Source organism: Myotis brandtii, unplaced genomic scaffold (genome assembly GCF_000412655.1).
Source record: "Myotis brandtii unplaced genomic scaffold, ASM41265v1 scaffold1298, whole genome shotgun sequence".
Taxonomy (NCBI): Eukaryota; Metazoa; Chordata; class Mammalia; order Chiroptera; family Vespertilionidae; genus Myotis; species Myotis brandtii.
Genome location: NW_005354586.1, coordinates 86,335 through 107,554, shown reverse-complemented (window position 1 = coordinate 107,554; position 21,220 = coordinate 86,335). Strand labels below are relative to the sequence as shown.

The 21,220-nt window shown below is 38.9% G+C and overlaps 1 protein-coding gene across 1 annotated transcript in view; it reads right to left on the bottom strand.

The window, feature by feature from the left end:
* The window catches only part of VPS41 (vacuolar protein sorting 41 homolog (S. cerevisiae)), a gene marked incomplete at its 5' end in the record, with an annotated part of 122,226 nt that overhangs the window by 21,294 nt on the left and 79,712 nt on the right, over positions 1-21,220 (bottom strand). Inside the window, 10 exons of the mRNA XM_014534377.1 lie at positions 1,498-1,548; positions 1,729-1,770; positions 3,937-4,081; positions 5,535-5,662; positions 7,728-7,820; positions 10,588-10,669; positions 12,038-12,099; positions 15,441-15,497; positions 16,659-16,774; positions 18,483-18,612. Of these exons, the coding sequence (XP_014389863.1) occupies positions 1,498-1,548; positions 1,729-1,770; positions 3,937-4,081; positions 5,535-5,662; positions 7,728-7,820; positions 10,588-10,669; positions 12,038-12,099; positions 15,441-15,497; positions 16,659-16,774; positions 18,483-18,612 (906 nt within the window). The remainder of the gene's footprint in view (positions 1-1,497; positions 1,549-1,728; positions 1,771-3,936; positions 4,082-5,534; positions 5,663-7,727; positions 7,821-10,587; positions 10,670-12,037; positions 12,100-15,440; positions 15,498-16,658; positions 16,775-18,482; positions 18,613-21,220) is intronic.

Here is a 21,220-nt window from a genome sequence, read left to right as displayed (position 1 = left end):
CTGGCCCCGGCTGGGTTCAGCGTGTGAGCTGGACACACAGTGCTATTTCCCAGAGGCATAAGCAGGAAGGGAAGGCTCTGTCACATCAGCCGGAACAAATGCATAGAGACACCCCATTACCTGACAGGAAGATGAACATTTTAGGGTGACATCGGCCACCATTTCACTACTGCACTAATTACACTGTCACACGGGCACCCACTGCCTGTAATCCTGCCTCATGGCACAAGAAGGCCCGAAATCATTGTTTTATAAACAAATGCCAGGGTGGCCAGCACAGTGCCACCTTGCTTGGGTCAGCAGACAATCTTGAGATTTCCAATCACAAACAATATAGCAACAGCACCTGCACAAAACTATAATACTCTATTCCCAGAGCCTCCTCCTGGGGTATAAAAAGGTGAGCTAAGATACAAGAGCACTCTCTACCAGAATAATCCCTATTGTCACTGAAATCTTTTCTTATACAGTTTTTAAAGGACACAGCAAACACCTACTCCTGTTTTACTCCCATGATGACAGCAATGCACACAAACTAGATATTCCCCCAAAGATCTAGAACAGAGGGCCTTAACAGCACCACCACCAAGACAACTCCAGAAAAGTGGGATTAACTACTGTCAGGTGAGGGGGAAGAAAGAAGACTGTTCCTTGATCATTCTGTGGTGTTGTAATCTATAATAATAAAAGCACAATATGCTAATTAGACTGGACGTCCTTCCTTCTGGACAAAGCCACAGCAGGCGGGGGCCGAGGCAGAGGTGGCAAAGGCCCCCAGCAGCAAGGCTCTCGCATGAATTTCATGCATCGGGCCTCTAGTCTGTATATAAAAGCCTAAGCGACTGTTCGACTAGGAGCTGTGATGCACACTGACCAACAGGGGGCAGATGCTCAATGAACAGGCATGGAAATATGGAACAGACTGATGAATCTCAGAGGGAAGTGGGGAGAGGGGAGGGTGGGAAGAGAGTAACCAAAGATTGTATATGCATACTAGAGGCCCGGTGCACAGATTCATGTACCAGTGGGGTCCCTCGGCCTGGCCTGCGGGGATTGGGCCGAATCCATGCACTGGGCCTCTGACATCCCCGAGGGGTTCTGGATTGCAAGAGGGCATAGGCCAGGCCAAGGGACCCCACCGGTGCATGAATCCATGCACTGGGCCTGTAGTTTATGCTATAATTATGTCAAACAGCAATGATAGAAGGAAGGTGCTTACTCCCAGGCACAGTTTGATCAACACAAAAATAAATATAACTTTTTTAAAATCACCAATCACTTCTGAGTCAAATGAAAGTGTCTGATCTGTAATTAATCCCTAACCTGGATTCAGAGCACATGCTGAACATTAATAATTACAGAACACTGTTCGTCATCAAACCTGCAATCTGAGTATTAACATGAAGAGTTCATTGCAGGATTCTCTCCCCAATAATGAAAGGTGATGTGCCCCACTATGCAATCTAAAGGGCAAAAGAAGACGATGGTTATGCTCACCACATGCTGTAATTCTGGTCTGTCTTCTAATTCTTCCACTACCTTTTTAATCTGGAGAAAAAGGAAAATTTTAAACACAGAGTTATGAGGACAGGAATATAGGTGCAAAATTATCTGATAAACATCTGTCCTCTTGTTGGTTACAACAGCCCCAGACACTCACCTGCTAACATATAAAAAAATAAAAGACAAATAAAATAAAATAAAATAAAATAAAATAAAGACACTTACTGAAATTTTATCTTCATTGTCCAAAAGCATGTCAACAGCTTTCTGAAATTAAAAAAAAAAAAAGCCACAGTCATTGAAATTCGCCAGATAAGAAGAGAACACTGAACACATGTATAGTATTTGCTGTCAGTTAAAGGGAGAAGGCTTATTTGCCATACATAAGGAGGTCCTTAGCCTGACAATCACCGTTAAGTGATATATTTATAAAAGAATGCATTTTAAAATGGGCCTCAACCTGAGGTCTATGTGTTCTGCATACTCCTGAAATGATACCTTGTTATCACTCACCAAATACAAAATATCTTGACTACACACATATTATAGCCTCCTTGACCCCTCAGATATCTTGAAAAGTTCTCATGTGACTCTCAGTCGTTATGGAGAAAGTACTGTTCCCAGTACCACAGAAATGAGCTCTTCTTCTGGCCACCTGATTATTGACCAAGTCCCTGTACAGATCTCACAGATGTGAGGAACTGGTCTTATGTGGAGAAGAGGATAAGAGCCAGAAAAAGTAAGGTACCTGCACTCTGAAAGTGACGTAAGGCTTATGGACTTTTACAATTTACTTTAACTGCCTTTGATAGTCACAAAACGCAAATTAGACAGTGTTTGCAACAAGACCCCACGGCCCTCGAGACTGAGCCTCAGAATACCAGGTCCTGTTCTTGCCTCTGCTACTCCCTACCTGTCTGCTCCAGACAGTTTTTTCTTCTGAAATATGAGGATATTTGGAGATTATCCTTCAGGTATGTTGTAATTAGAAAACTCTATGATTCCTTAATTTTGGTTCACACTCTTGAATAGCAATTCGTTTCAGCTCATTCGTTTTTTTTTTTTTTCTACATCTACATTTGCAAAACTAGATTCTTGAGACACATGGATGGGTGAATGAAGAGGCATAAGGACATGGGCAAATGTAATATTTTTTATGTAAGCACCTCATCCTCTTAATTATCTCTGCCAGAGAAGCAGAACCTCTATACCTGAACTTCCTGGGAACTGAACTAATTCTTTTTAGATCTGCAGTCCCTAAAGACTTGATTCATTCAGAATGAAAAATGGGCCCTAGCCAGTTTGGCTCGGTGGATAGAGCGTCGGCCTGTGGACTAAAAGGTCCCAGGTTTGATTCTGGTCAAGGGCATGTACCTTGGTTGCGGGCACATCCCTAGTAGGGAGCGTGCAGGAGGCAGCAGATCGATGTTTCTCTCTCATCGACATTTATAACTCTCTATCTCTCTCCCTTCCTCTCTGTAAAAAAATCAATAAAACATATTTTAAAAAAATGGGCTAAAATCATCTTTCAAAAAAAAGAAGTCTATTTACCTATTTAAATTAAGTTTAAGTTTGTGAAGACTAATAAATAGCACATAATATATGTATAACATATGTATATAATACAAATATACATAATATAGCATATAATACCCTTAAATACATCACATTTCAAAATAAAATTGAAAAAAATCCAAGTAAACCTTTTGGATCCTTAAGGTTCTCCTGTTTGATTTATCTAAATTTTCAATTTTCTGAATAAAAACTACTGTGTTTATGAACCTCTTTATTTCAATCACTAGAACTTGTCATTAGCTTTCTTTTATAAACACACACACACACACACACACACACACACACACAGTTTGAATCACTTTACAAGAGCCACTGTGAACTGTGGAGGCTGGGTGCGATCATTAGTCAAGCAATCCACTATTCAGATTTGTCTTACAATAAAATAACACATCTCACATGTACTGGACCTCAGCATCATCTGAGGCCAGTGGACACTCCACAAGCTAAATCTGTAAATACCAAGGAATAAAACTATAATAAATAGATCGAAATAAAACTTTACTTAAAATTTTAATTCTGGAACATACAATTAAGAGGATTGAATGAGTCAAAGCATATAGTTTCTTTGTTTCTATGAATTATGTGAACTGTTTTATTAAAAATTTACTTCACACACAATTTCAAAAGTTTTCATCAAATTATGATTGCTTTCGTAGAAAAACCACATCAAATAAAGGATTTCTGAATGCCAACTTCTAAAATACCTCACATATAGAGATAGTCAGAGTGTTCTGAACACAATCAGCATACAGCCAAGTTAGTGATTTATTAACGACTCTAGCATTTGGATAGATGTCTAGTTACTAAAAATTTGGAGGAGTAAAAATAAATTATCAGTATTAAAATAAAAAACATTACCTCAGAATCAAAATCCATTAACAGAACAATTTTATCCTTGATAGAGCTGAATAGATTATGCTTGTGAATCAACTGGAAAACATCCTTATGTCTTAATGTTAAGTATATTTCCAGAGCATTGCCATAGTTTTTATCATAAGTGTACCTGGTAATAAAAATGTTTTACATTAATGTTCATTAATACTTCCACTTAAACACACATACTCATATAAAAATCAGGTTTTACAATATTAAAAAATGAAAAACAGGTTTAGAGAGGAAAGTTAACTTTTTTTGGAAACCATGCCTTGGGATTTAACTATATACATGACCAATAAATATTTCTTTCTCACAATCTTGCCAACATTTTAGAAAATTTACAGTATTCAACAAAATTTTTTTACAGAAATTCTCAATTTTTTAAAATAGAAATCCACATATCAGACAAAAAAAAACACCTATTATCCAAATGAAGGAAATGCTTATTTTAGTAGTAGAAAAATCAGTTCAAATTCTTATAAACAGTCTTCAGCTGATAAATAATGACATTCCAAAAGCTTATTTATAAGGGAGCTGTATAACATGTAATGTGTTCTTCTGTTAAAACAATGGTTTTCACATTGCTTAACTCCTTATGCTGGCTCCTGAAAAAGCCAACTGCACCTAAACTGCACCGTGTGTCCAGCATTAGTACTACAGAATTACTAGTATCACTGGTATGTTGTTAGTACTACAGAACCTAAGGAATGTCCAGAACCATGCTCCCAGAGGAAAATGATGAATGCCACAAACACAACTGCCTCTATGCCAAGACCTTTCTCGGTCTTGGCAAAAGATGTAAGATGGGCAAGGAAGTGGTGGGAGTGCCAAGGAGGGCCTGAAGCAGGAAGAGTCTTCCTGAGATTACCTGTAGTTTGCTTCTTGTTCACTAGACCAGTGGTCGCCAACCTTTCAGACCTCATGGACCACCAGTGGTCCGCGGACCACCGGTGGGCGACCGCTGCACTAGACCAAAGCTCTGTGAGGGCACGGGTGTGCCTTATCTCTCTCTCTATCACAGGCATATAGCACAGAGCCTGGGCCGCTTTGTAAAAGTAGCCAATAAATATGAAACGTAACCCAGATTCCATTTACTGCGTCCTACGTCAACGCTAGGCACTGAACTTAGTTCTTGATTATGACACCTCACTTAAGTCTTAAAACCATCCCCTAAGGAATTGTTACCTGCAATCTTACAGATAAGGAGTCTGAGGTCTGAGAGACTTACTGACTAGAGAACCAAGGACAGAATCCACAGCCTCTGGGGGAACCATTTTGCCTACGTAATCTCAGACGCAGCACCCTTCCCTCCCTGAGCCACTGCCTCTACTAAGTGCTGCTGACCAGGACTCCTCTCCTCTGGGAAACAGATTACCTTACAATTGCACATATTTTTCTTACCTCGTAGTTGTTCACTGAAGGTTCATGAAAGGTTTTCACTAAGAGGGAATATCGAAAAATGGTATAAAGGGCTCCCTTCCCTCCTCTGTGTCCTCCCTACTCAGAGTTTACCAGACCTAAAATATGAAAAACTGCCCATGTAGACGGAATTGGAAAAAGCAGCACTAAATCATACTCACAATTCTGCCAGGGTCTGAAGTAAGGTCCGGTTCTGACTGTCTTTCTTCAGGTGCTCCCGAACGGCTTGAACTATTACCGAATTGTTGAACAGATCTCCGGGCCATTCCCGGACCAGCGTGGCAAAACCCTAACGCACGGGGGAAAGGAAGAACACTCTCTGAGTAGGATAACTTTCTAAAGAGTCTAGACATGCCTAAAAGTACTCACGTAAACAGACAAAATAATTTTATGATGAAAACGTTGGTCCATAAACACATCAATTTTCAGACTATGGGTTTGGGGGTGGACACGGGAGACAGAATTACTGCACCCTAATCGCTATTTACCATTCCTGGGACGTAGGTGGTGTCATCCACTTCTACTCTTACTTGATGAAACGCACAAATAAGAAATGCCCTCTGGTCCTTCAATGAAGCATCACTGCACAGAGAATGTAGGTTTGACTTGCTCTGTCCTCACTCTGGACCAACTACCACATGTGGATGACATCTCTAACATCCTACAGACACTGTCAGGGCAGCTCCTCGCCCACTGTCTCTCACGCACGTTAGGTCTGGGCTGCACAGCCAGCACAACGGCTCACCGTGGCTTGTCCCACAGGGGAATCGCCCAGCATCCTTCAACAAGTTACCCTCTTTGTCCTCCTTCCACTCCGCCTCTAAACCTGGTTTTGTTTGGGAATTTGGGACTTTGGTTCAAGTCTTATCCCCTGGCTCTTACCCTGACTATCACTAGATCTCAGATTTGCTGGTTCTGATAGAAAACCCCAGATTATCTGGATCCTGTTTCTCTCCCATGGCTGATTCTTGGCCTGGATCCTGGGCAGCCTCTGCCCTCCTGTTTCCCGACTTTAGCCCTCAGGCTTTGTAACTCAGTACAGTAGAGCAGCTTACTGATCCTTAACAACTTTTAGGAAAAACACAGCAAATAAAAGTAAAACTTCTCATATTATTGAAAAAAATCATATTAAATATTAAATAACTCAACCAATGCTTTAATAAACTACTTTGAATTTGTTTAAATGATATTTAGAAATGAAAATTGTAGGGTACAACCTGCTTCTGTAAAGTACCAGGATTTGGTAAGAAGAAAATCACAGAAGAATCAGGAATACAATCTCCATTAAAGGCCTACACACTTTGTCCTCAAGACACTACAGCAACAGGCTACACATTTCCATCCAAACTGCAACCTTCCCACACATGAGCATGACTGCAGTGTGACTGACATCTGAGGACAGATCATTCTTTGTGGCAGGAGCCTATCGTGTGCACTGTGAGATGTTTAACAGCGTTCCTGCTGGCCTCTGCCCACTAAATGACAGGACCACAAACCCGTCTGCAGGACAAAACAGCCCCTGTATCGAGAACCACTGGTTTACATGCTCGCTGTGACTCAGACTACGAGTGACTGCTGAAGGATCATCATCCCATTCACACTTGTATGCCTGGTGCCTAGCACATTCCTGGAATGTAGTAGGCACTAAACAGATACTTTCAGAATAAATGCGTGTTAAATTAACAAACTTTAAAAATTATAATCCATTTTGGGTGCATGCAAACTGCAAACTTAAACTACAATTTGGCATGCTATTTTTGAAATGTTATGGCCTTGGGCGAGTTAGTTAATTTCTTCATTTTTTAGTTTCCTCACCTGTAAAATTGAATTACTGTGTATAGTGTTGTTGGGAGTATAACATCACAATTTGCATGTAAAAGTGCAGTATATAGTTGATAATCAATTTATGTACTGCCTTTCTCTTAATCAATAAGCAAACAGATCATTTCCAATTCCTTGCTCCATTCCTACTCCCTCAATTTCTCTTTAATTCTCTTCTGGCAAACTTAGTTCTGTGTCTTACATGTCACAAAATTCTGATTTCTTAAGGGGGATTATAAACAGCAATAGCAGCTGCTATTCCATTTATGAAATCCTCAAATGGCACAGAGTCCCTTTTTCTATTAAGGCAGTAACTTAAAGAAATTCTCCAAAATTTGCATGGATTAGAGATTATCACCATCTACATCATTAACATTAGTAGTCATTAGAGTTTATCTATCTCAGTTTCATCTACCACACACAAACTGCAAATCAGTTAACTTTAAACCAGTTGCTCCATTATATTATTTTTCTAAAATTCTTAACATTTTCCATTGAGAACAAGTAAATATGGCCATGCCTGAATGCCATACCTCATAATCACTTTCCAAAAATTCGTGTAAGATCATTTCATAAATGAGTGGTTTCAGAACTGGATCCCCTCTTGGCAAATAAGGACTAATGGCCTAGGGAAGGAAAAAGTAAAAAACAAAACATAACAAAAATCTTTAAAAAGTGGTAAAACCAAACTATACTCAAATTATGCAGAAAACATGAAAGTATATTTTCAATTTTAAAATTTAAGGCAACAAAATACTTTGGGAAATTATTATAAGGAGGAAAAATTCAAACGAATTCTATTTTTTTATATCACATTATAATTTTTTAATGTATCTATGATGGATATGTATGCTTGAATGAATGAATAAAAATTGCCTAGGTTAACCTGCACAACTCTGTTCTTTCTGTTGAATTAATGAAAATCTAAATAACAAGAGGGAAAAGATCACCGAGATTATATTAAAAGGAGGATCAGCATGAGCACAGGCATAGGGCCATGAAAGCATACTCTGTATTCAGGGAGGTCACAGATGTGGAATGAGGCCACTGAAGGGAGAAGAGGCTGGAGAGGAAGGGGAGGCAGGGTCACGAAAGGAGTTCAGATCTTATCTTGTGGGCAGAGGCAAACAACAGGTATGGGGGCCGTGAGAGCAGCACGCTGATTTTTTAAACAGCTAACTCTGGGTCAGGGTTGCTGGTAGATCTATCAAGAGTTAAGGCAGAAGGAAAGAGAGAGGCCCTATTGATACTCACAGGGTAAAAGTGACAAGAATTGGAGATTTAAGTACAATAAGAAGAGTTAGGAGTTTACATCAAAACAGTGGCGCTGAGCTACTAAGCAGGGAGGAATGGGTATAATGTAATGTCATAAACACAGATTGAAAGGAGAATGACCGAATTTGGGAAGAAAATGGAGTCACATTAATTTGAGTGATCCTTATGAATAATATATACAGTAAAAAATGGCTATCACACACTTCTAACATAGATAACATATTCAAAAGAGAAGTCTAGGTTATGGAGCCACCTGGGTAAACATGGCCACAGGTCTGGATAACACACCCCAGAAGCAGCCCAATAAACATGAGGAGCAGTGTCCTTGGGGTTTCCCAGGGACAAGAACACATATAGGGCTGACCAGCTGAGTAACTGGGAATTTTTAAAAGAATATTCATAACGCTAAGAGACCACTGAAAAGGCCCCACATATGTTAAAGTTGTTTTTTTTTTATAAACAAATATAGGAATACTTTATTGATTTGGTCATTGTGCACCAAGTTGAAAGATTTAAAAAAAATGGCCCTGGCTGGTGTTGCTAACTGGTTAGAGCACAGCCCCGCACACTGAAGGGTTGCAGGTTCCATTCCTGGTCAAGGGCATGTACCTGGGTTGCATATTCAATCCCCTGCCCAGATTGGGGCACCTGTAGGAGGCAACCAATCGACGTGTCTCTCTCCCATTGATGTTTTTCTCTCTCCTTTCTCTCCCTCTCTCTCTATCTATCGTCTACCTATCTATCTATCTCCCTCCTCCCCCCATCCTTTCTCCCTCCCTTACATCCCATTCTCTCTAAAAATCAATGGAAAAAATATCCTTGGGTGAGGATTAACAAAACAAAACCAAAAAAAAAAAAAAAAAGATTAAAAAATGAAGTATCAAAATTATTTGTTAGAGCTAGAGTCAAACTTTTCCATTTATTTTACAGTAAGTAAAATATTATTTTAAAAAGCCTTAATCTTTAGTAAATTTGAAAAACAAATGAACACAAAACACCCTCATGTTTTAAAATCTACTGGATGAGATAATACCTATTTTCCACATCCATTAAAAAGAACATGACTAGCCCTGGCCAGGTGGCTTAGTTGGCTGGAGCATCACCCTGTGCACCAAAAGGTTGTGGGTTCAATGACCTGTCAGGGCACATACCTCAATTTTGGGTTCAATCCCTGTGAGGGCCCATACGGGATGCAATCAATTGATGCTTCTCTCTCTTATTGATGTTTCTCTCATTCTCTCTCCCTCTTTCCTCTCTCTAAAAACATAACCTCAGGTGAAGATTAAACAACAAAAACCACACTAAAAAAACATGACTAGCCCTGGTTCAGTTGGTTAGAGTCATCCTGATATGCCACGGTTGAAGGTTCAATCCCCAGTCAGGGCACATACAAGAAACAATCAATAGGTGCATAAATAAGTGGAACAACAAATTTCTTTCTCTCCCCCCTCCTCTCTAAAATCAATCAATAAAAAAAAAAAAAGAGGAATATGAAAACTTCATCTGAACATAGAACTGGAAGGGGATAAGAAAGTGAACACATCATTTATGTACTATATTATATATGTAAATTTTTATACATATAATATATAAACTAATTTTTAAACTAATTTCTGAAAGTTTGATTTTTCTTCCTAGCTGAGCTAATACTCACTTCCTAATAAAGAAGTGACTACTATTGTCTTAATTTTATTTCCATCTCAATAAAGACATATCTTGTTTTATTGTACTTTGCTTTATAGCACTTCACAGACATTGCAATTTTTAAAATACAAACTGAAGGTTTGTAGCAATCCTGCATGGAGCAACTCAATTAAAACCATTTTTCCAACAGACTCAGATGATGATTGGCATTTTTTTTAGCAATAAAGTATTTTTTTAATTAAGGTATGTGTACTGTTTTTTTTTTTAAGATATAATGCTATTTCACATTTAATAAACTACAATATAGTGTAAACAACTTTTGTATGCACTGGGAAATAAATTCATGTGACTCGCTTTATTGAGATATTTGCTTTATTGCATTGGTCTGAAACCTAACCCACAATATCTCCGATGCATACCTATATTAATATACTACATAAAAAAATTAAGAGTTAAAAATAAAGTTAGGCTTACCTTAAGCTGTCCAATTTCTTTAAATTTATAAACTTCATATTCCCAGAGTGCTGCATTTTTCCCAAGAATTTTCTGGCATTTGCTGGTAGCAAAAACATCCAAGAGAGAAAGAAAGTTTTAGTAAAAAGAAATAAACCGAGACAGAGTAAGTAGACATTTCTCCTCATGTTTTAAATTAATCTCTCATCTCAGAGTACTGACAAAATTCTATCTCAAGTGGCACTGGTACTCACTTGTTTGTATATACAAGGTTGATGAAAATAATAAAAATACAAAATACTTATAAAGATGAATACCTTTCAGAAGACTACATACAATGAGGGGTTTTTCTCATGACTTTCCTGTTCTGAGTTTCCTATTTACCCAAATGAGCACTGCTGACCTGGGGATCTTTCTTGCCTTGAAGAAATGTCATCATACCCCAAAGTGCCAATTTAAATCACTTCTTGAATGGCTTTAAATAATGGACTACAAAATTAGACGTGAGAAAATTAGAATCCTACCACAGTATAGTATATAATCTGGAGAATAAAACTTTACTCAATTTGCACATGAAAGAAGCATATTTCCCTAAATCTCAGGGGAGGAAAAGTAGGCCTGAAGGCTATCTTCCGGTCAGCCATGTACAGGCACCACATAGCTGCAGGCAAAGCCATTCACACGACACACCCATACAACCATAGGTATGTTTTCTGCCTACTACAGACCCCGGCAAACCAGGAGCCTGCAGTCTGGTCATTTCCATTTAATTGCCACCATCTTGTTGAGAGACAATTCTGATTGAATTGCAAGCAGAGGCACTGACTGTCTTTATTCTACACTATCTTCTTCTCAAGGATACTGGTTAAGTGAAGAGCCCTGAAAATTAGAGGTCTGAAACAGTGCTTCCCTCTGGAGCAAAGGACAGGTTTGTTTCCTGTCCAGTATAATAAAAGTAACATCTTCCTCTGAGGCCAAGGGAAGGCAAGCTTACTGCCCATTATAAAAGAATCGGGCACCCTGAGTTCAGAGTCCCTTTCCTGTAAAACAACCCAACGGCTGTGGAGGGTCACCCAGCCCTCTTCGTGCAGTGCTGTGGGACCTGGCACAAGTGCTGGTGTTTGGCTACTACTATTGCTGAGACACCCCTGACACTGTGACAGGCTAACTTGTTAGCTTATAAAAGGATAAAATCTCAGACTCTTCAAGGTTTTTGACACTTTTTTCATTAATGAGAAAAATATTTGTTTGGTAAAAAGTAGATAGTAGGTGTTTATATATATACATATACATATACATATACATATATATATATATACATATATCTGTGCTGTGGTTAAAATCATGAATATTCAAAAATTACCCGTCAGAAAGGTTAAATAAAAACATCTGTCAACTGCAGAGAATGGTTTATTTTTACTGCTAACATTGATCAATTCTATTTATATTAGCAAGTAAATGTCATTATTACCGTGCTGCTATGTCATACTCTCCTTTTTCCACCAGGTGGTTTATATATGCCAAGCCGATGTCCTAGAGAAAATTAACGAAGGAATTTCATAATTAAATAGAACAACGAAAAAGCTGAGTCTATTTCTGAAGAAGCCATGACATTAGGATCCTATTAGCACTACTGACCGGAACCTATTTATATAGCTTAGTATGCTTTATGTAATTATGCTCTTTTTTCTTAAGCATATTCCTGTAATTATACTCATTCCCTTCCTAATCATATTTAAATACACTTGTATTTCCACAAATTTTCGAATTCGCAATGAGCTTTCATCTGTAAAATGTGAGCCACCTGTCTATGTCAAGTCTGAGTTGTAAGTAAAACAAAAGGACAGGACATCATATTAAAGGGAAATATTAAAGGTAATGTTAAAGTGAAACTAAGCCCAGAAAAATATGTAATTCAAACCCAGAAGTTTACAGATGAGGAAACTGGGCCTACTGGATTCGGAGTGCTCATGTTTATTTACTTACTCTACCTCGGTTCTGGAAGGATTCGGGGTGGCCTGTGGCTCTTGCTTGACCATCCCACAACTCCTCTTCTGAAATATTATTTTCACCCAAAAGCATTTTCATGAGAAGCTTAAACTCAGCATATATATCGCAACTTGGACTTTAAGTTCTACTTTATGTACAAAGAAGTTTTTACGGACTTTCCCCCTTGATGACAAAATCGGCAGGAGCTCATTTCTCTCTCTGCCTGCCTCGTTATGAAATTAAATTGTGCCAGGAGGAAAAGTCTATGCATAATCAATGCATAGGACATGCCCATTCCAAGAGTGAAGGGAACGCTCATAGTTCTTAGTTTATTATATTTTTACTTTAATGACTACTATGTAGGGAATCATATTTCAAATCTATAGGAGCTACAGAGTGAAGAAAGGGCGCTTACATTTATGTCTCTGAAAACAGACCACGTATCACAATATCAGTGGAGTCTGTCCAGGTTCAAAGAAGAGAATGTCTCCTTTGCAGTGCCATTTCTGTAACCTTTCTTCTCACGCCACGCCCCCTCTCCATGTGGAGTTGATTCTGCCACTCATCCTCTTTCTCTGTATACCTTGAACTTCAACCCAATTTTATCTCTTTTCCTAACATAAGCATATTAAGTGACTCTCTTACACAAAATATTCACCATCACCACCAACATTCCCATGATGCCATAGCCCCCAACCACAATCTTCACTCTTTTCAACTTCAAAACTAGTCTACATTTAAGTTTACTTCATAATCTCCTATTCACTTTTCACTGCCTAAAACATGTTGAGAATAAATCAAACATATACATAAAATTCGCTAGTAACCTTCCTATTACTAAACCAAATGTACAACTAACTAGCTGAGCTAGTCTTACTTTTGGCCTGCTAACCTCAACCATTTAAGCATTTAACTCTCTTTACCCTGAAATTCTCTCCGTTCTCAGCTCCCATGACACAAACTTCCTCTGGCTGTTTCAATTCTGTTTGTAGGCATAATCCCTTGAATGTGAGTGTGCCCAATAGTTCCATTCGTGGTCCTCTGTTCTCTAATGCTAGACACTTGCCCTTTGTGGATTGGTCCAAACACATATAGTCATTTGTTTGCTGATGACTCTCTTGTATCTATTTCTGAGTCCGGATATCTTTCTTGAGCTCCACTATGTTCCATAGGAAGCAAAAACTCAATGTGTCTAAATCAAATTTCACCCCCCAACACACACCTGATCCTACTACTCCTTGAACAGTCTCTTTCTCTCCCCCTGTTCTCTTCTCCTCTCTCCTTCCCTCTCCCCTTCTTCTCTCTCTCTCATTTCTTCATTTTCTTCTTCTCCCCCTCCCTTTTTCTCTCTCTCTGTCTCTGTCTCTGTCTCTCTCTCTCTCTTTCTCTCTCTCTCTCTCCTCTCTCTCTCTCTCTCTCTGAATGGCATCACCATCCACCAGAGGCTCAAGCCCAAAGCCTGGGAGTCAGCCTAGATTTCTCGCTCTCACTTCCCTATGCACACAGAGCCGGTTACCAAACCTGAGTCTAGACCATGTCTTCCATCTATTTTCACCACTCCATTCCTATCAACTCTGCAGGTCTCATCACTTCCACCTCCACACCAAGTAGGGAATCATACCTCATTGTTTTTAATATATTTTATTGATTTTTTACAGAGAGGAAGGGAGAGGGATAGAGAGTTAGAAACATCGATGAGAGAGAAACATCGATCAGCTGCCTCCTGCACACTCCCCACTGGGGATGTGCCCGCAACCAAGGTACATGCCCTTGACCGGAATCGAATCTGGGACCCTTGAGTCCGCAGACTGACGCTCTATCCACTGAGCCAAACCGGTTAGGGCCAGAGACTCTTTCTAACAAGCAAATATGATGGATGAGGCACTGCAAGCTCAACCTGTCTTCTAGAGATTCCAAGACAGAGCCAAGCTCCTAATTCCACATGGCCCTTCAGAATCAGACTCTCCCGATGTACAAACTCCTCACTGCTCCACAGAACCAAGCGGGCCAAGCAGTTTCACGACTCTGCACCATCACATATATTATTGGCTGGACCACCTGCTGCTTCATTTCTAGATAATCCCTGCCTATTCTCCACAATTTTGAATAAAAAAACAAACAAATAAAAAGATGCTCTGGTTCTTTCTCTGTTTAGTTCTGGAATTATTTTGCTTGTACATTCTTGAGAATTAGGCCTTTATATGAAGTTTTACAGAGAAGTTTATGGTAGGGGAAGTATAGGCAAAAGGAATCTGTGCTGAAACCAAGTAGCCATAAAAGACTAAGTTTCCAGCCTTCAGCTGTAAACAAGAGTCCTGGGCTACATGGTCTCTAGGGACCCTTCACACTCAGAGGAGAAGGAGAAGATTTATTTTCTGCTTTCCCTCTGCACATTCACTGTCACAGTTAGCAAAGAAATAGGCTTTCAGTCACTATATTTTTCCAGAGTCCAAATGTAATAAAAATGTATTTGATGTCCTAGATTAGTCTCCATAACAAAATCAATTGAGTCTGTTATTATGGAAACACTGAAGCAATCCACTTTCATGAAACTACTCTTGATACATTTTGTGATAATGTGATTTTACCTATGATTTAAAGAAATCTCACCACACATAACTGGAAAGCTTTGTATTTAAAGTGTATTTCATAAATCCAGTTTCCAAATTACCTAAAACTACCTCCTAGCAGGTGTTCAAGTCTCTTGTTTACAAGCAGAAACTGATTCAATAAAATGAAATATTTTGATCTTACAGGTTGGAGAATTAGTTTGAAATAAATTCTCAAAAGGCAGGAAGAATCAGTTCTTTTAAAATTACTTTCAGTTTCATTATAACTTATTGAAAGGTAAAGCTATATTTCAAATAATAAAATTACACACTTACCAGAATCTTATGTCTTTTAATGTTCTTTTGGCTAATTTCAGCTGCCATCAAAGCTTCCTATATTTACATGAGCATGACAAAAGGAGGAGGAAAAATGGGAGAAAGTGAGAAAGACAGGAGGTTATAAACACTGTATTTATTATGTTTTAGAGTTCTACACTACATAAATAAAGCCCCATTTTCCTGCAGCTTTTGCTTCAAGCACAGGAATTGCTAATGCTATGGTTGAATGAACCTCACTGCATTCAAACTCAAACAAAACCAGCCAACCAAAATGCAGACTCCTCTTATTTCCACCTGAATTCATTTCCACATTAGGATATTAGAATTACTTTGCAGACAGAAATCAAAATGTAACTAAAGCTCTCAGGTTCAAACAAAAAAAGTCATCTGTCATTCTAAATCTGTATGAGTTATACTGACAAAGGAACACTTTTCCTTTATGAAGCATAAAAAGTAAACTATATGCATACGTTTAGGTATATATACAAATATCATTTTGAAAATCTCTGATTTGATTTTTATTCTGTAAAGTTTGTAATTATTTACTTCAACACAAATGTTTAAAACACAGAATTATTTCTTTAAGAAACTACTGGAGCTAAAGGCAGTATGGTACGAACTTAGTATCAATGCCTGAACTCTGAATAGTTTATAAGTTAAAAAATTTTTCCCCAAATCCTTTCAGGTTGTTACAAACTTAAAGCAACATATAAATAGATTATGGTTACTGAGGTTAAAAAATGCTTTATTTTCTTATCTATTAAAATTAATCTGAACTCAATGAAGTGGGCATCGTTCCATCTGAATGGGTAGTTCAACCATCCTAAGTGAGAATTTGGCAGCTTTACTTTTATATATGAAATAAGCACCAAAGGAATGATTCCACGAAAATATCCAAACAGACAATTCTAAAATACTAGCTCTATTTTATTCCTCTTGAATAAGCACAAAATAAACACTTCAACAGGCTGGATGGAACCCCTTTCCTCCCTCCACTACCAACTCCTCTTCCATTGAACAGTAAAGCTAGTTAACCTCCTTGTGATCTTTTCCCAAAAACATTTCTAAAAAGAATATTGGAAAGTTATTAGCCTCCAACATATTTTCTAGCGTAGGGCATTCTAATTCACCTACATGAAAGATTTATCACAAAAACCTTTTATCCTCTACGCTACAGATGTGTCAATACTTTCAAGAAAGTAAAATCAAAACTACTTCATATTTCTTCTTTTCCAGGAGCCAGTCAATGTGGTCATCTTGGTCTCGTTCCTTCGCTACCACGACATCTCTTGGACTCACGATGTAAAAGAGTGATTCCCCTTCAGAATACTCTATGGGTGAGAGAAGAGAGGAACATCTGGGGCAACTCACCAGCAGAAACCTGGGCAGTGGTTTTAGGGGACTTAATTAGGCAACCCAATTTAGTAAGAGTGAACGGAAAACTCGACACCTTTGGAACAAGTGCGTTTGGTTCTGTTTGAAGGTCGGGGTGGGACAAGGTAGAGAATGATAGAATATATCCCAGTGCTTTAAAAAGTATTCAACTGTAAAATTATTTGGAAGAAAAAAAGAAAGGGAAGGAGAAAGGAAGGAAGGAAAGTGAGGGGAGAAATACCAAAAATCTTTTTTTTTTTTTTTAAATATATTTTATTGATTTTCCACAGAGAGGAAGGGAGAGAGATAGAGAGCCAGAAACATCGATGAGAGAGAAACATCGATCAGCTGCCTCCTGCACATCCCCCACTGGGGATGCGCCCGCAACCCAGGCACATGCCCCTGACCGGAATCGAACCCGGGACCCCCCAGTCCGCAGGCCGACGCTCCATCCACTGAGCCAAACCGGCTCCGGCAATCTTTTTAAAAATAAGGTGAGTTTAAAATTCTGTGTTTAATATATTCTGACTTCAGCTGAAAGGTAATGTTCAAAATTCTCCATGTCTACTGCATATCAGAATTCACGTACTGTATATAAACTTTATTAATGGCCATTTACAGCACTGTCCTATTTTTATAGAACAACCACACCTTACAGTCTGCGATAAATGTTTCCTCCTCATCAAGGTCAAGGCCATCTAAAGCATAAGTGACAGATGCCCCGAGCCCTGGGGATATAATCTGTCATTTCAGCATGTTGTGCACAATGCCAATTGTGAGGGTTTCCTGCAGAATTCAATTATAAAACTTGTTCGGAAGGGTTTCTAAGTGTGCAGCGGAGTTTGCTCTGAGCAAAATACCTAGATTGGACACCCTCAGTTGTGAGTCACGTTTGCTTTTTGCCAAGTCCAGAATACTCTTCTCACATTTCTCAGATGATCAGGGGATTCATATAAGAAAAGTCAAACATGTATAGACGATTTCTTCATTTGCTTTGGTTAAAATGAAAACTAAAAATATCACACAAAAGTGTCGATTGTTTTTAAAGCAGAAAAACATTCTTCAAAGCCTAAGCTGTTCTATTTTCATCCATGTGTTCTTGAAGGATGTGATAATACCCAAACACAGATGCCTCTGGTATGACTAACCAGCAATGTCTTTCCCTTTATTTGTGAGCAGTGACTAAGTATGTTCATTCATCCACTCAACAAATATTCAGTGAATCCTTAGTATGTGCCAGGCACTCTGCTAGGCTCCGAGCATTTGGTGACAAACAGAAAGATAAGTTCTCTGCCGTCCCAGAGTACTCTGTCTAGGGACATAAAGTTGGGAGTAATTAGAACATGCTGCTTGACATCAGTGTAGGTTAGGTGTCACTTTAAATAGTTTGGGCGATAGACCAAGAATAAAAACAAAGACCCCAGAGCCTACTCACCTCCATCCTGGCCCCATCTTTTCCCCTCCCTTCTGCTGTGGGAGCTCAAGCGAGTTCTATAGTATCTCTCGGCCTCGATGCCCACACTTGCAACCTAAGAGGCCTGCCCAGATATTCTCTAAGATCCTTTCAGCACCTCAATTTAAATTCCTGCTGTGCTACTCCAGTGGAAGGGGGTGGGGAATATAAATGCAAGCAACACCATGAGCCAGCTCCTGGATCCCTCTCACCTAAGTGATAATCCCGACATTCGTTTTCCTGGAAGCCTCTCACTGTCAGAGCATCGGACGAGATCTCTTCACAGGCCTCGGAGAGCGGCTGGATAATATCCAACCTGGGCCGGGCACAGTATTCTCTTTCCTAAGGGCAAAAAAAGAGAATGGAAAAAGCTCAATTTAATTACATCTCTACAAATTATACAAATTAAATTTAGTTAGGCATAATTAAATGCCTTGGTTTTATCATTTCGGCGGATCTAAGCCCTTCTAACCACCTGCCACAGATAGCCTCGTAACTGTGTTTTATTTTCCGACCTTTGCATGAGATAAACAGATACTGCTGTGCCATGTCAGCAGCCCAGGACGGCAGCCAACTCAACGCCACGGTGACCACAGCCTTAGACCACTTTGTTACACCTCTTCGTCCCAAAAGTGAGCAGAGCACAAATAATATTACAAACTGCTCCATTTTCCAAATCGCTGCCACTACAGGTAAACTGACAGGTAATGCTAAAAGTAAAAAGTCAGAGCTTAAGAGCCATGTCTAAAGCAGAACTGGCTGAGATGACGGCAATGCTCCCTATCAGCTCTGTCCAACGTGACAGACATGATCACTGGTGCCTACTGAACACCTGAAAGGTGACTTTGGTGATGGAGAAATTGAGTTTTAAATATATTTAGTTTTAATTAATCTAAATTTAGTCCTAACTTAATTTAAATATGTAGTTAGTGATATATAGTTTTGGACAGTGCAGTTCTAGATCAAGACAGAAGCGGAAAAGGTGATTTACTAAGGACCTCTGACAGCTCCACTAACCTACTGTGATTATACAGACTATTCTCATGGAGTTCTTAAATTAGCAAGTAATATTGTTCCTAATTTTACAGATGAAGAAACTGAGGATCAAAAGATTTACTAAGATAAAAATTACATAAGTAAATGATGAAACTGGGTTTGTGAAAAAACTGGAACGTATGGTAAACCTTGGATTTCAAACCAAGTTTGTTTTACTTTGAAGTTCATGATTCGGGGCCTTCAGCACACAAATACAACATACACTTGACCACTATCCGAAGCAACAAGACTTGCTGCAGTGTGACACAATGAAACAGAAGGAAAGAAGTCCAGAGCCACCACCAACTCTCAAGTTCCCTAAGTAAACAGTAAGCCTCGAGGGTTTCTTTGATCAATTTTGTTAGGTTAACTGAGAAGTAATTACATTAGCTATGCCCCTCCTACTCTGAAAACATTCCAAAAATAAATATCAACTCTAAAAGATCAATTAGTAGAGAAAAACAAAAACTGAATACAGACCATAATTTATCAGATCTGTGGATAAATGAGAATTATCTCAATTTTGAAACAAAAAAAATGAAGAAACAGCTGAAAGATGTAAAAAATTGACTGCTGCAACAAAGACAAATATAGCAAAATAGAAAAAAAATATATTTGAACCAAATAATAGTAAAAGAAAACTGCCTTGCTAGACCATATAAAGAGCTCCTTTATATGTGTAAGAAAACCACAAACAATGTGATTCATTGCCTTGTTTGATAACCACTGTTCACTGGCCAAACAAACCCTGCTTATCTGTGAACTTCCTAGAAGCAGGAATTTGGTCCTGAGTTTATTATAAAGGATTTTAACCCCCAATGCTTACCACAATTCTTACCTTTATTATTGAATGAAAGAAAAATAAAACATTAGGGAAATAGCTTAATAAATTAGGGTATATCAACCAGATAAAATAGTACACAACCACTATCCTATAAAAGAAAAGGGTAATATGCAAATTGACCCTAACAATGGAACAACCGGTTGCTATCATGCACACTGACCACCATGGGGCAGACACTCAACGCAGGAGCTACCCCCTGATGGTCAGTGCGCTCCCACAGGGGGAGCACTGCTCAGCCATAAGCTGGCTAATGGCTGCCCAGCGCAGCGGTGGTAGCAGGAGCCTCTCCCACCTCCGCAGCAGCGCTAAGGATGAACAGGCCTAAGCCGTTAGTCGGACATCCCCCGAGGGGCCCAGACTGCCAGAGGGAGAAGCTGGGCTGAGGGACTCCCTGCACTGAGCCTCTAGTAGGAGATAATGATGGGAGACTCCATGGCCACACGGAGAGAGAATGGAATAAGGACTCAAAAAATATGGTAATAAGGAATAGCGTGTAACTATGACTGCAATTGTGTGGAAAAAATGCACATAGGTAAAAAGAAAGCTATGTTGGGGGATACTATATTGAGTGATATTAAAAACAAATTTTAATGTTGCAGGTAAGTGATCTTCTCGATATGGAAAAAAAGGTGGGGAGGCATTGTTGGTCCCAAGCTGCTTCTTTATTCCTTTTGTCTTAATTTTATAGTTTATTCTGTGTGTAAGGATTTAGGTACTTTGGTGTTATATGAAATGAATATAATGGCACACACATTTTTAAGTCATCTGCAAGACCCTCACTTCTTTCTCTGAAAAAAAATTTCATTTTCTAATTTGCTCTATGTGGTTGGCCTTTCTTGGTCTTTACTCCTTTCCAATACTCTCTTTTATTAACAGAGGTTTCCTCTCTTTCTTTTCTTGGTCACTTGTTTATTAGGCTTTCCCTTTTTCACTTTACTACTTCTTTCCTTATGTCTTTCAATCACATTCTCAATCTTCCCCACATTCCTCATCAAAAAGTACCATATTTACTCTCTCAGGAGCCACTGCTTTTCTTTATTTTCAAAATAATAATAATAATAATAATAATAA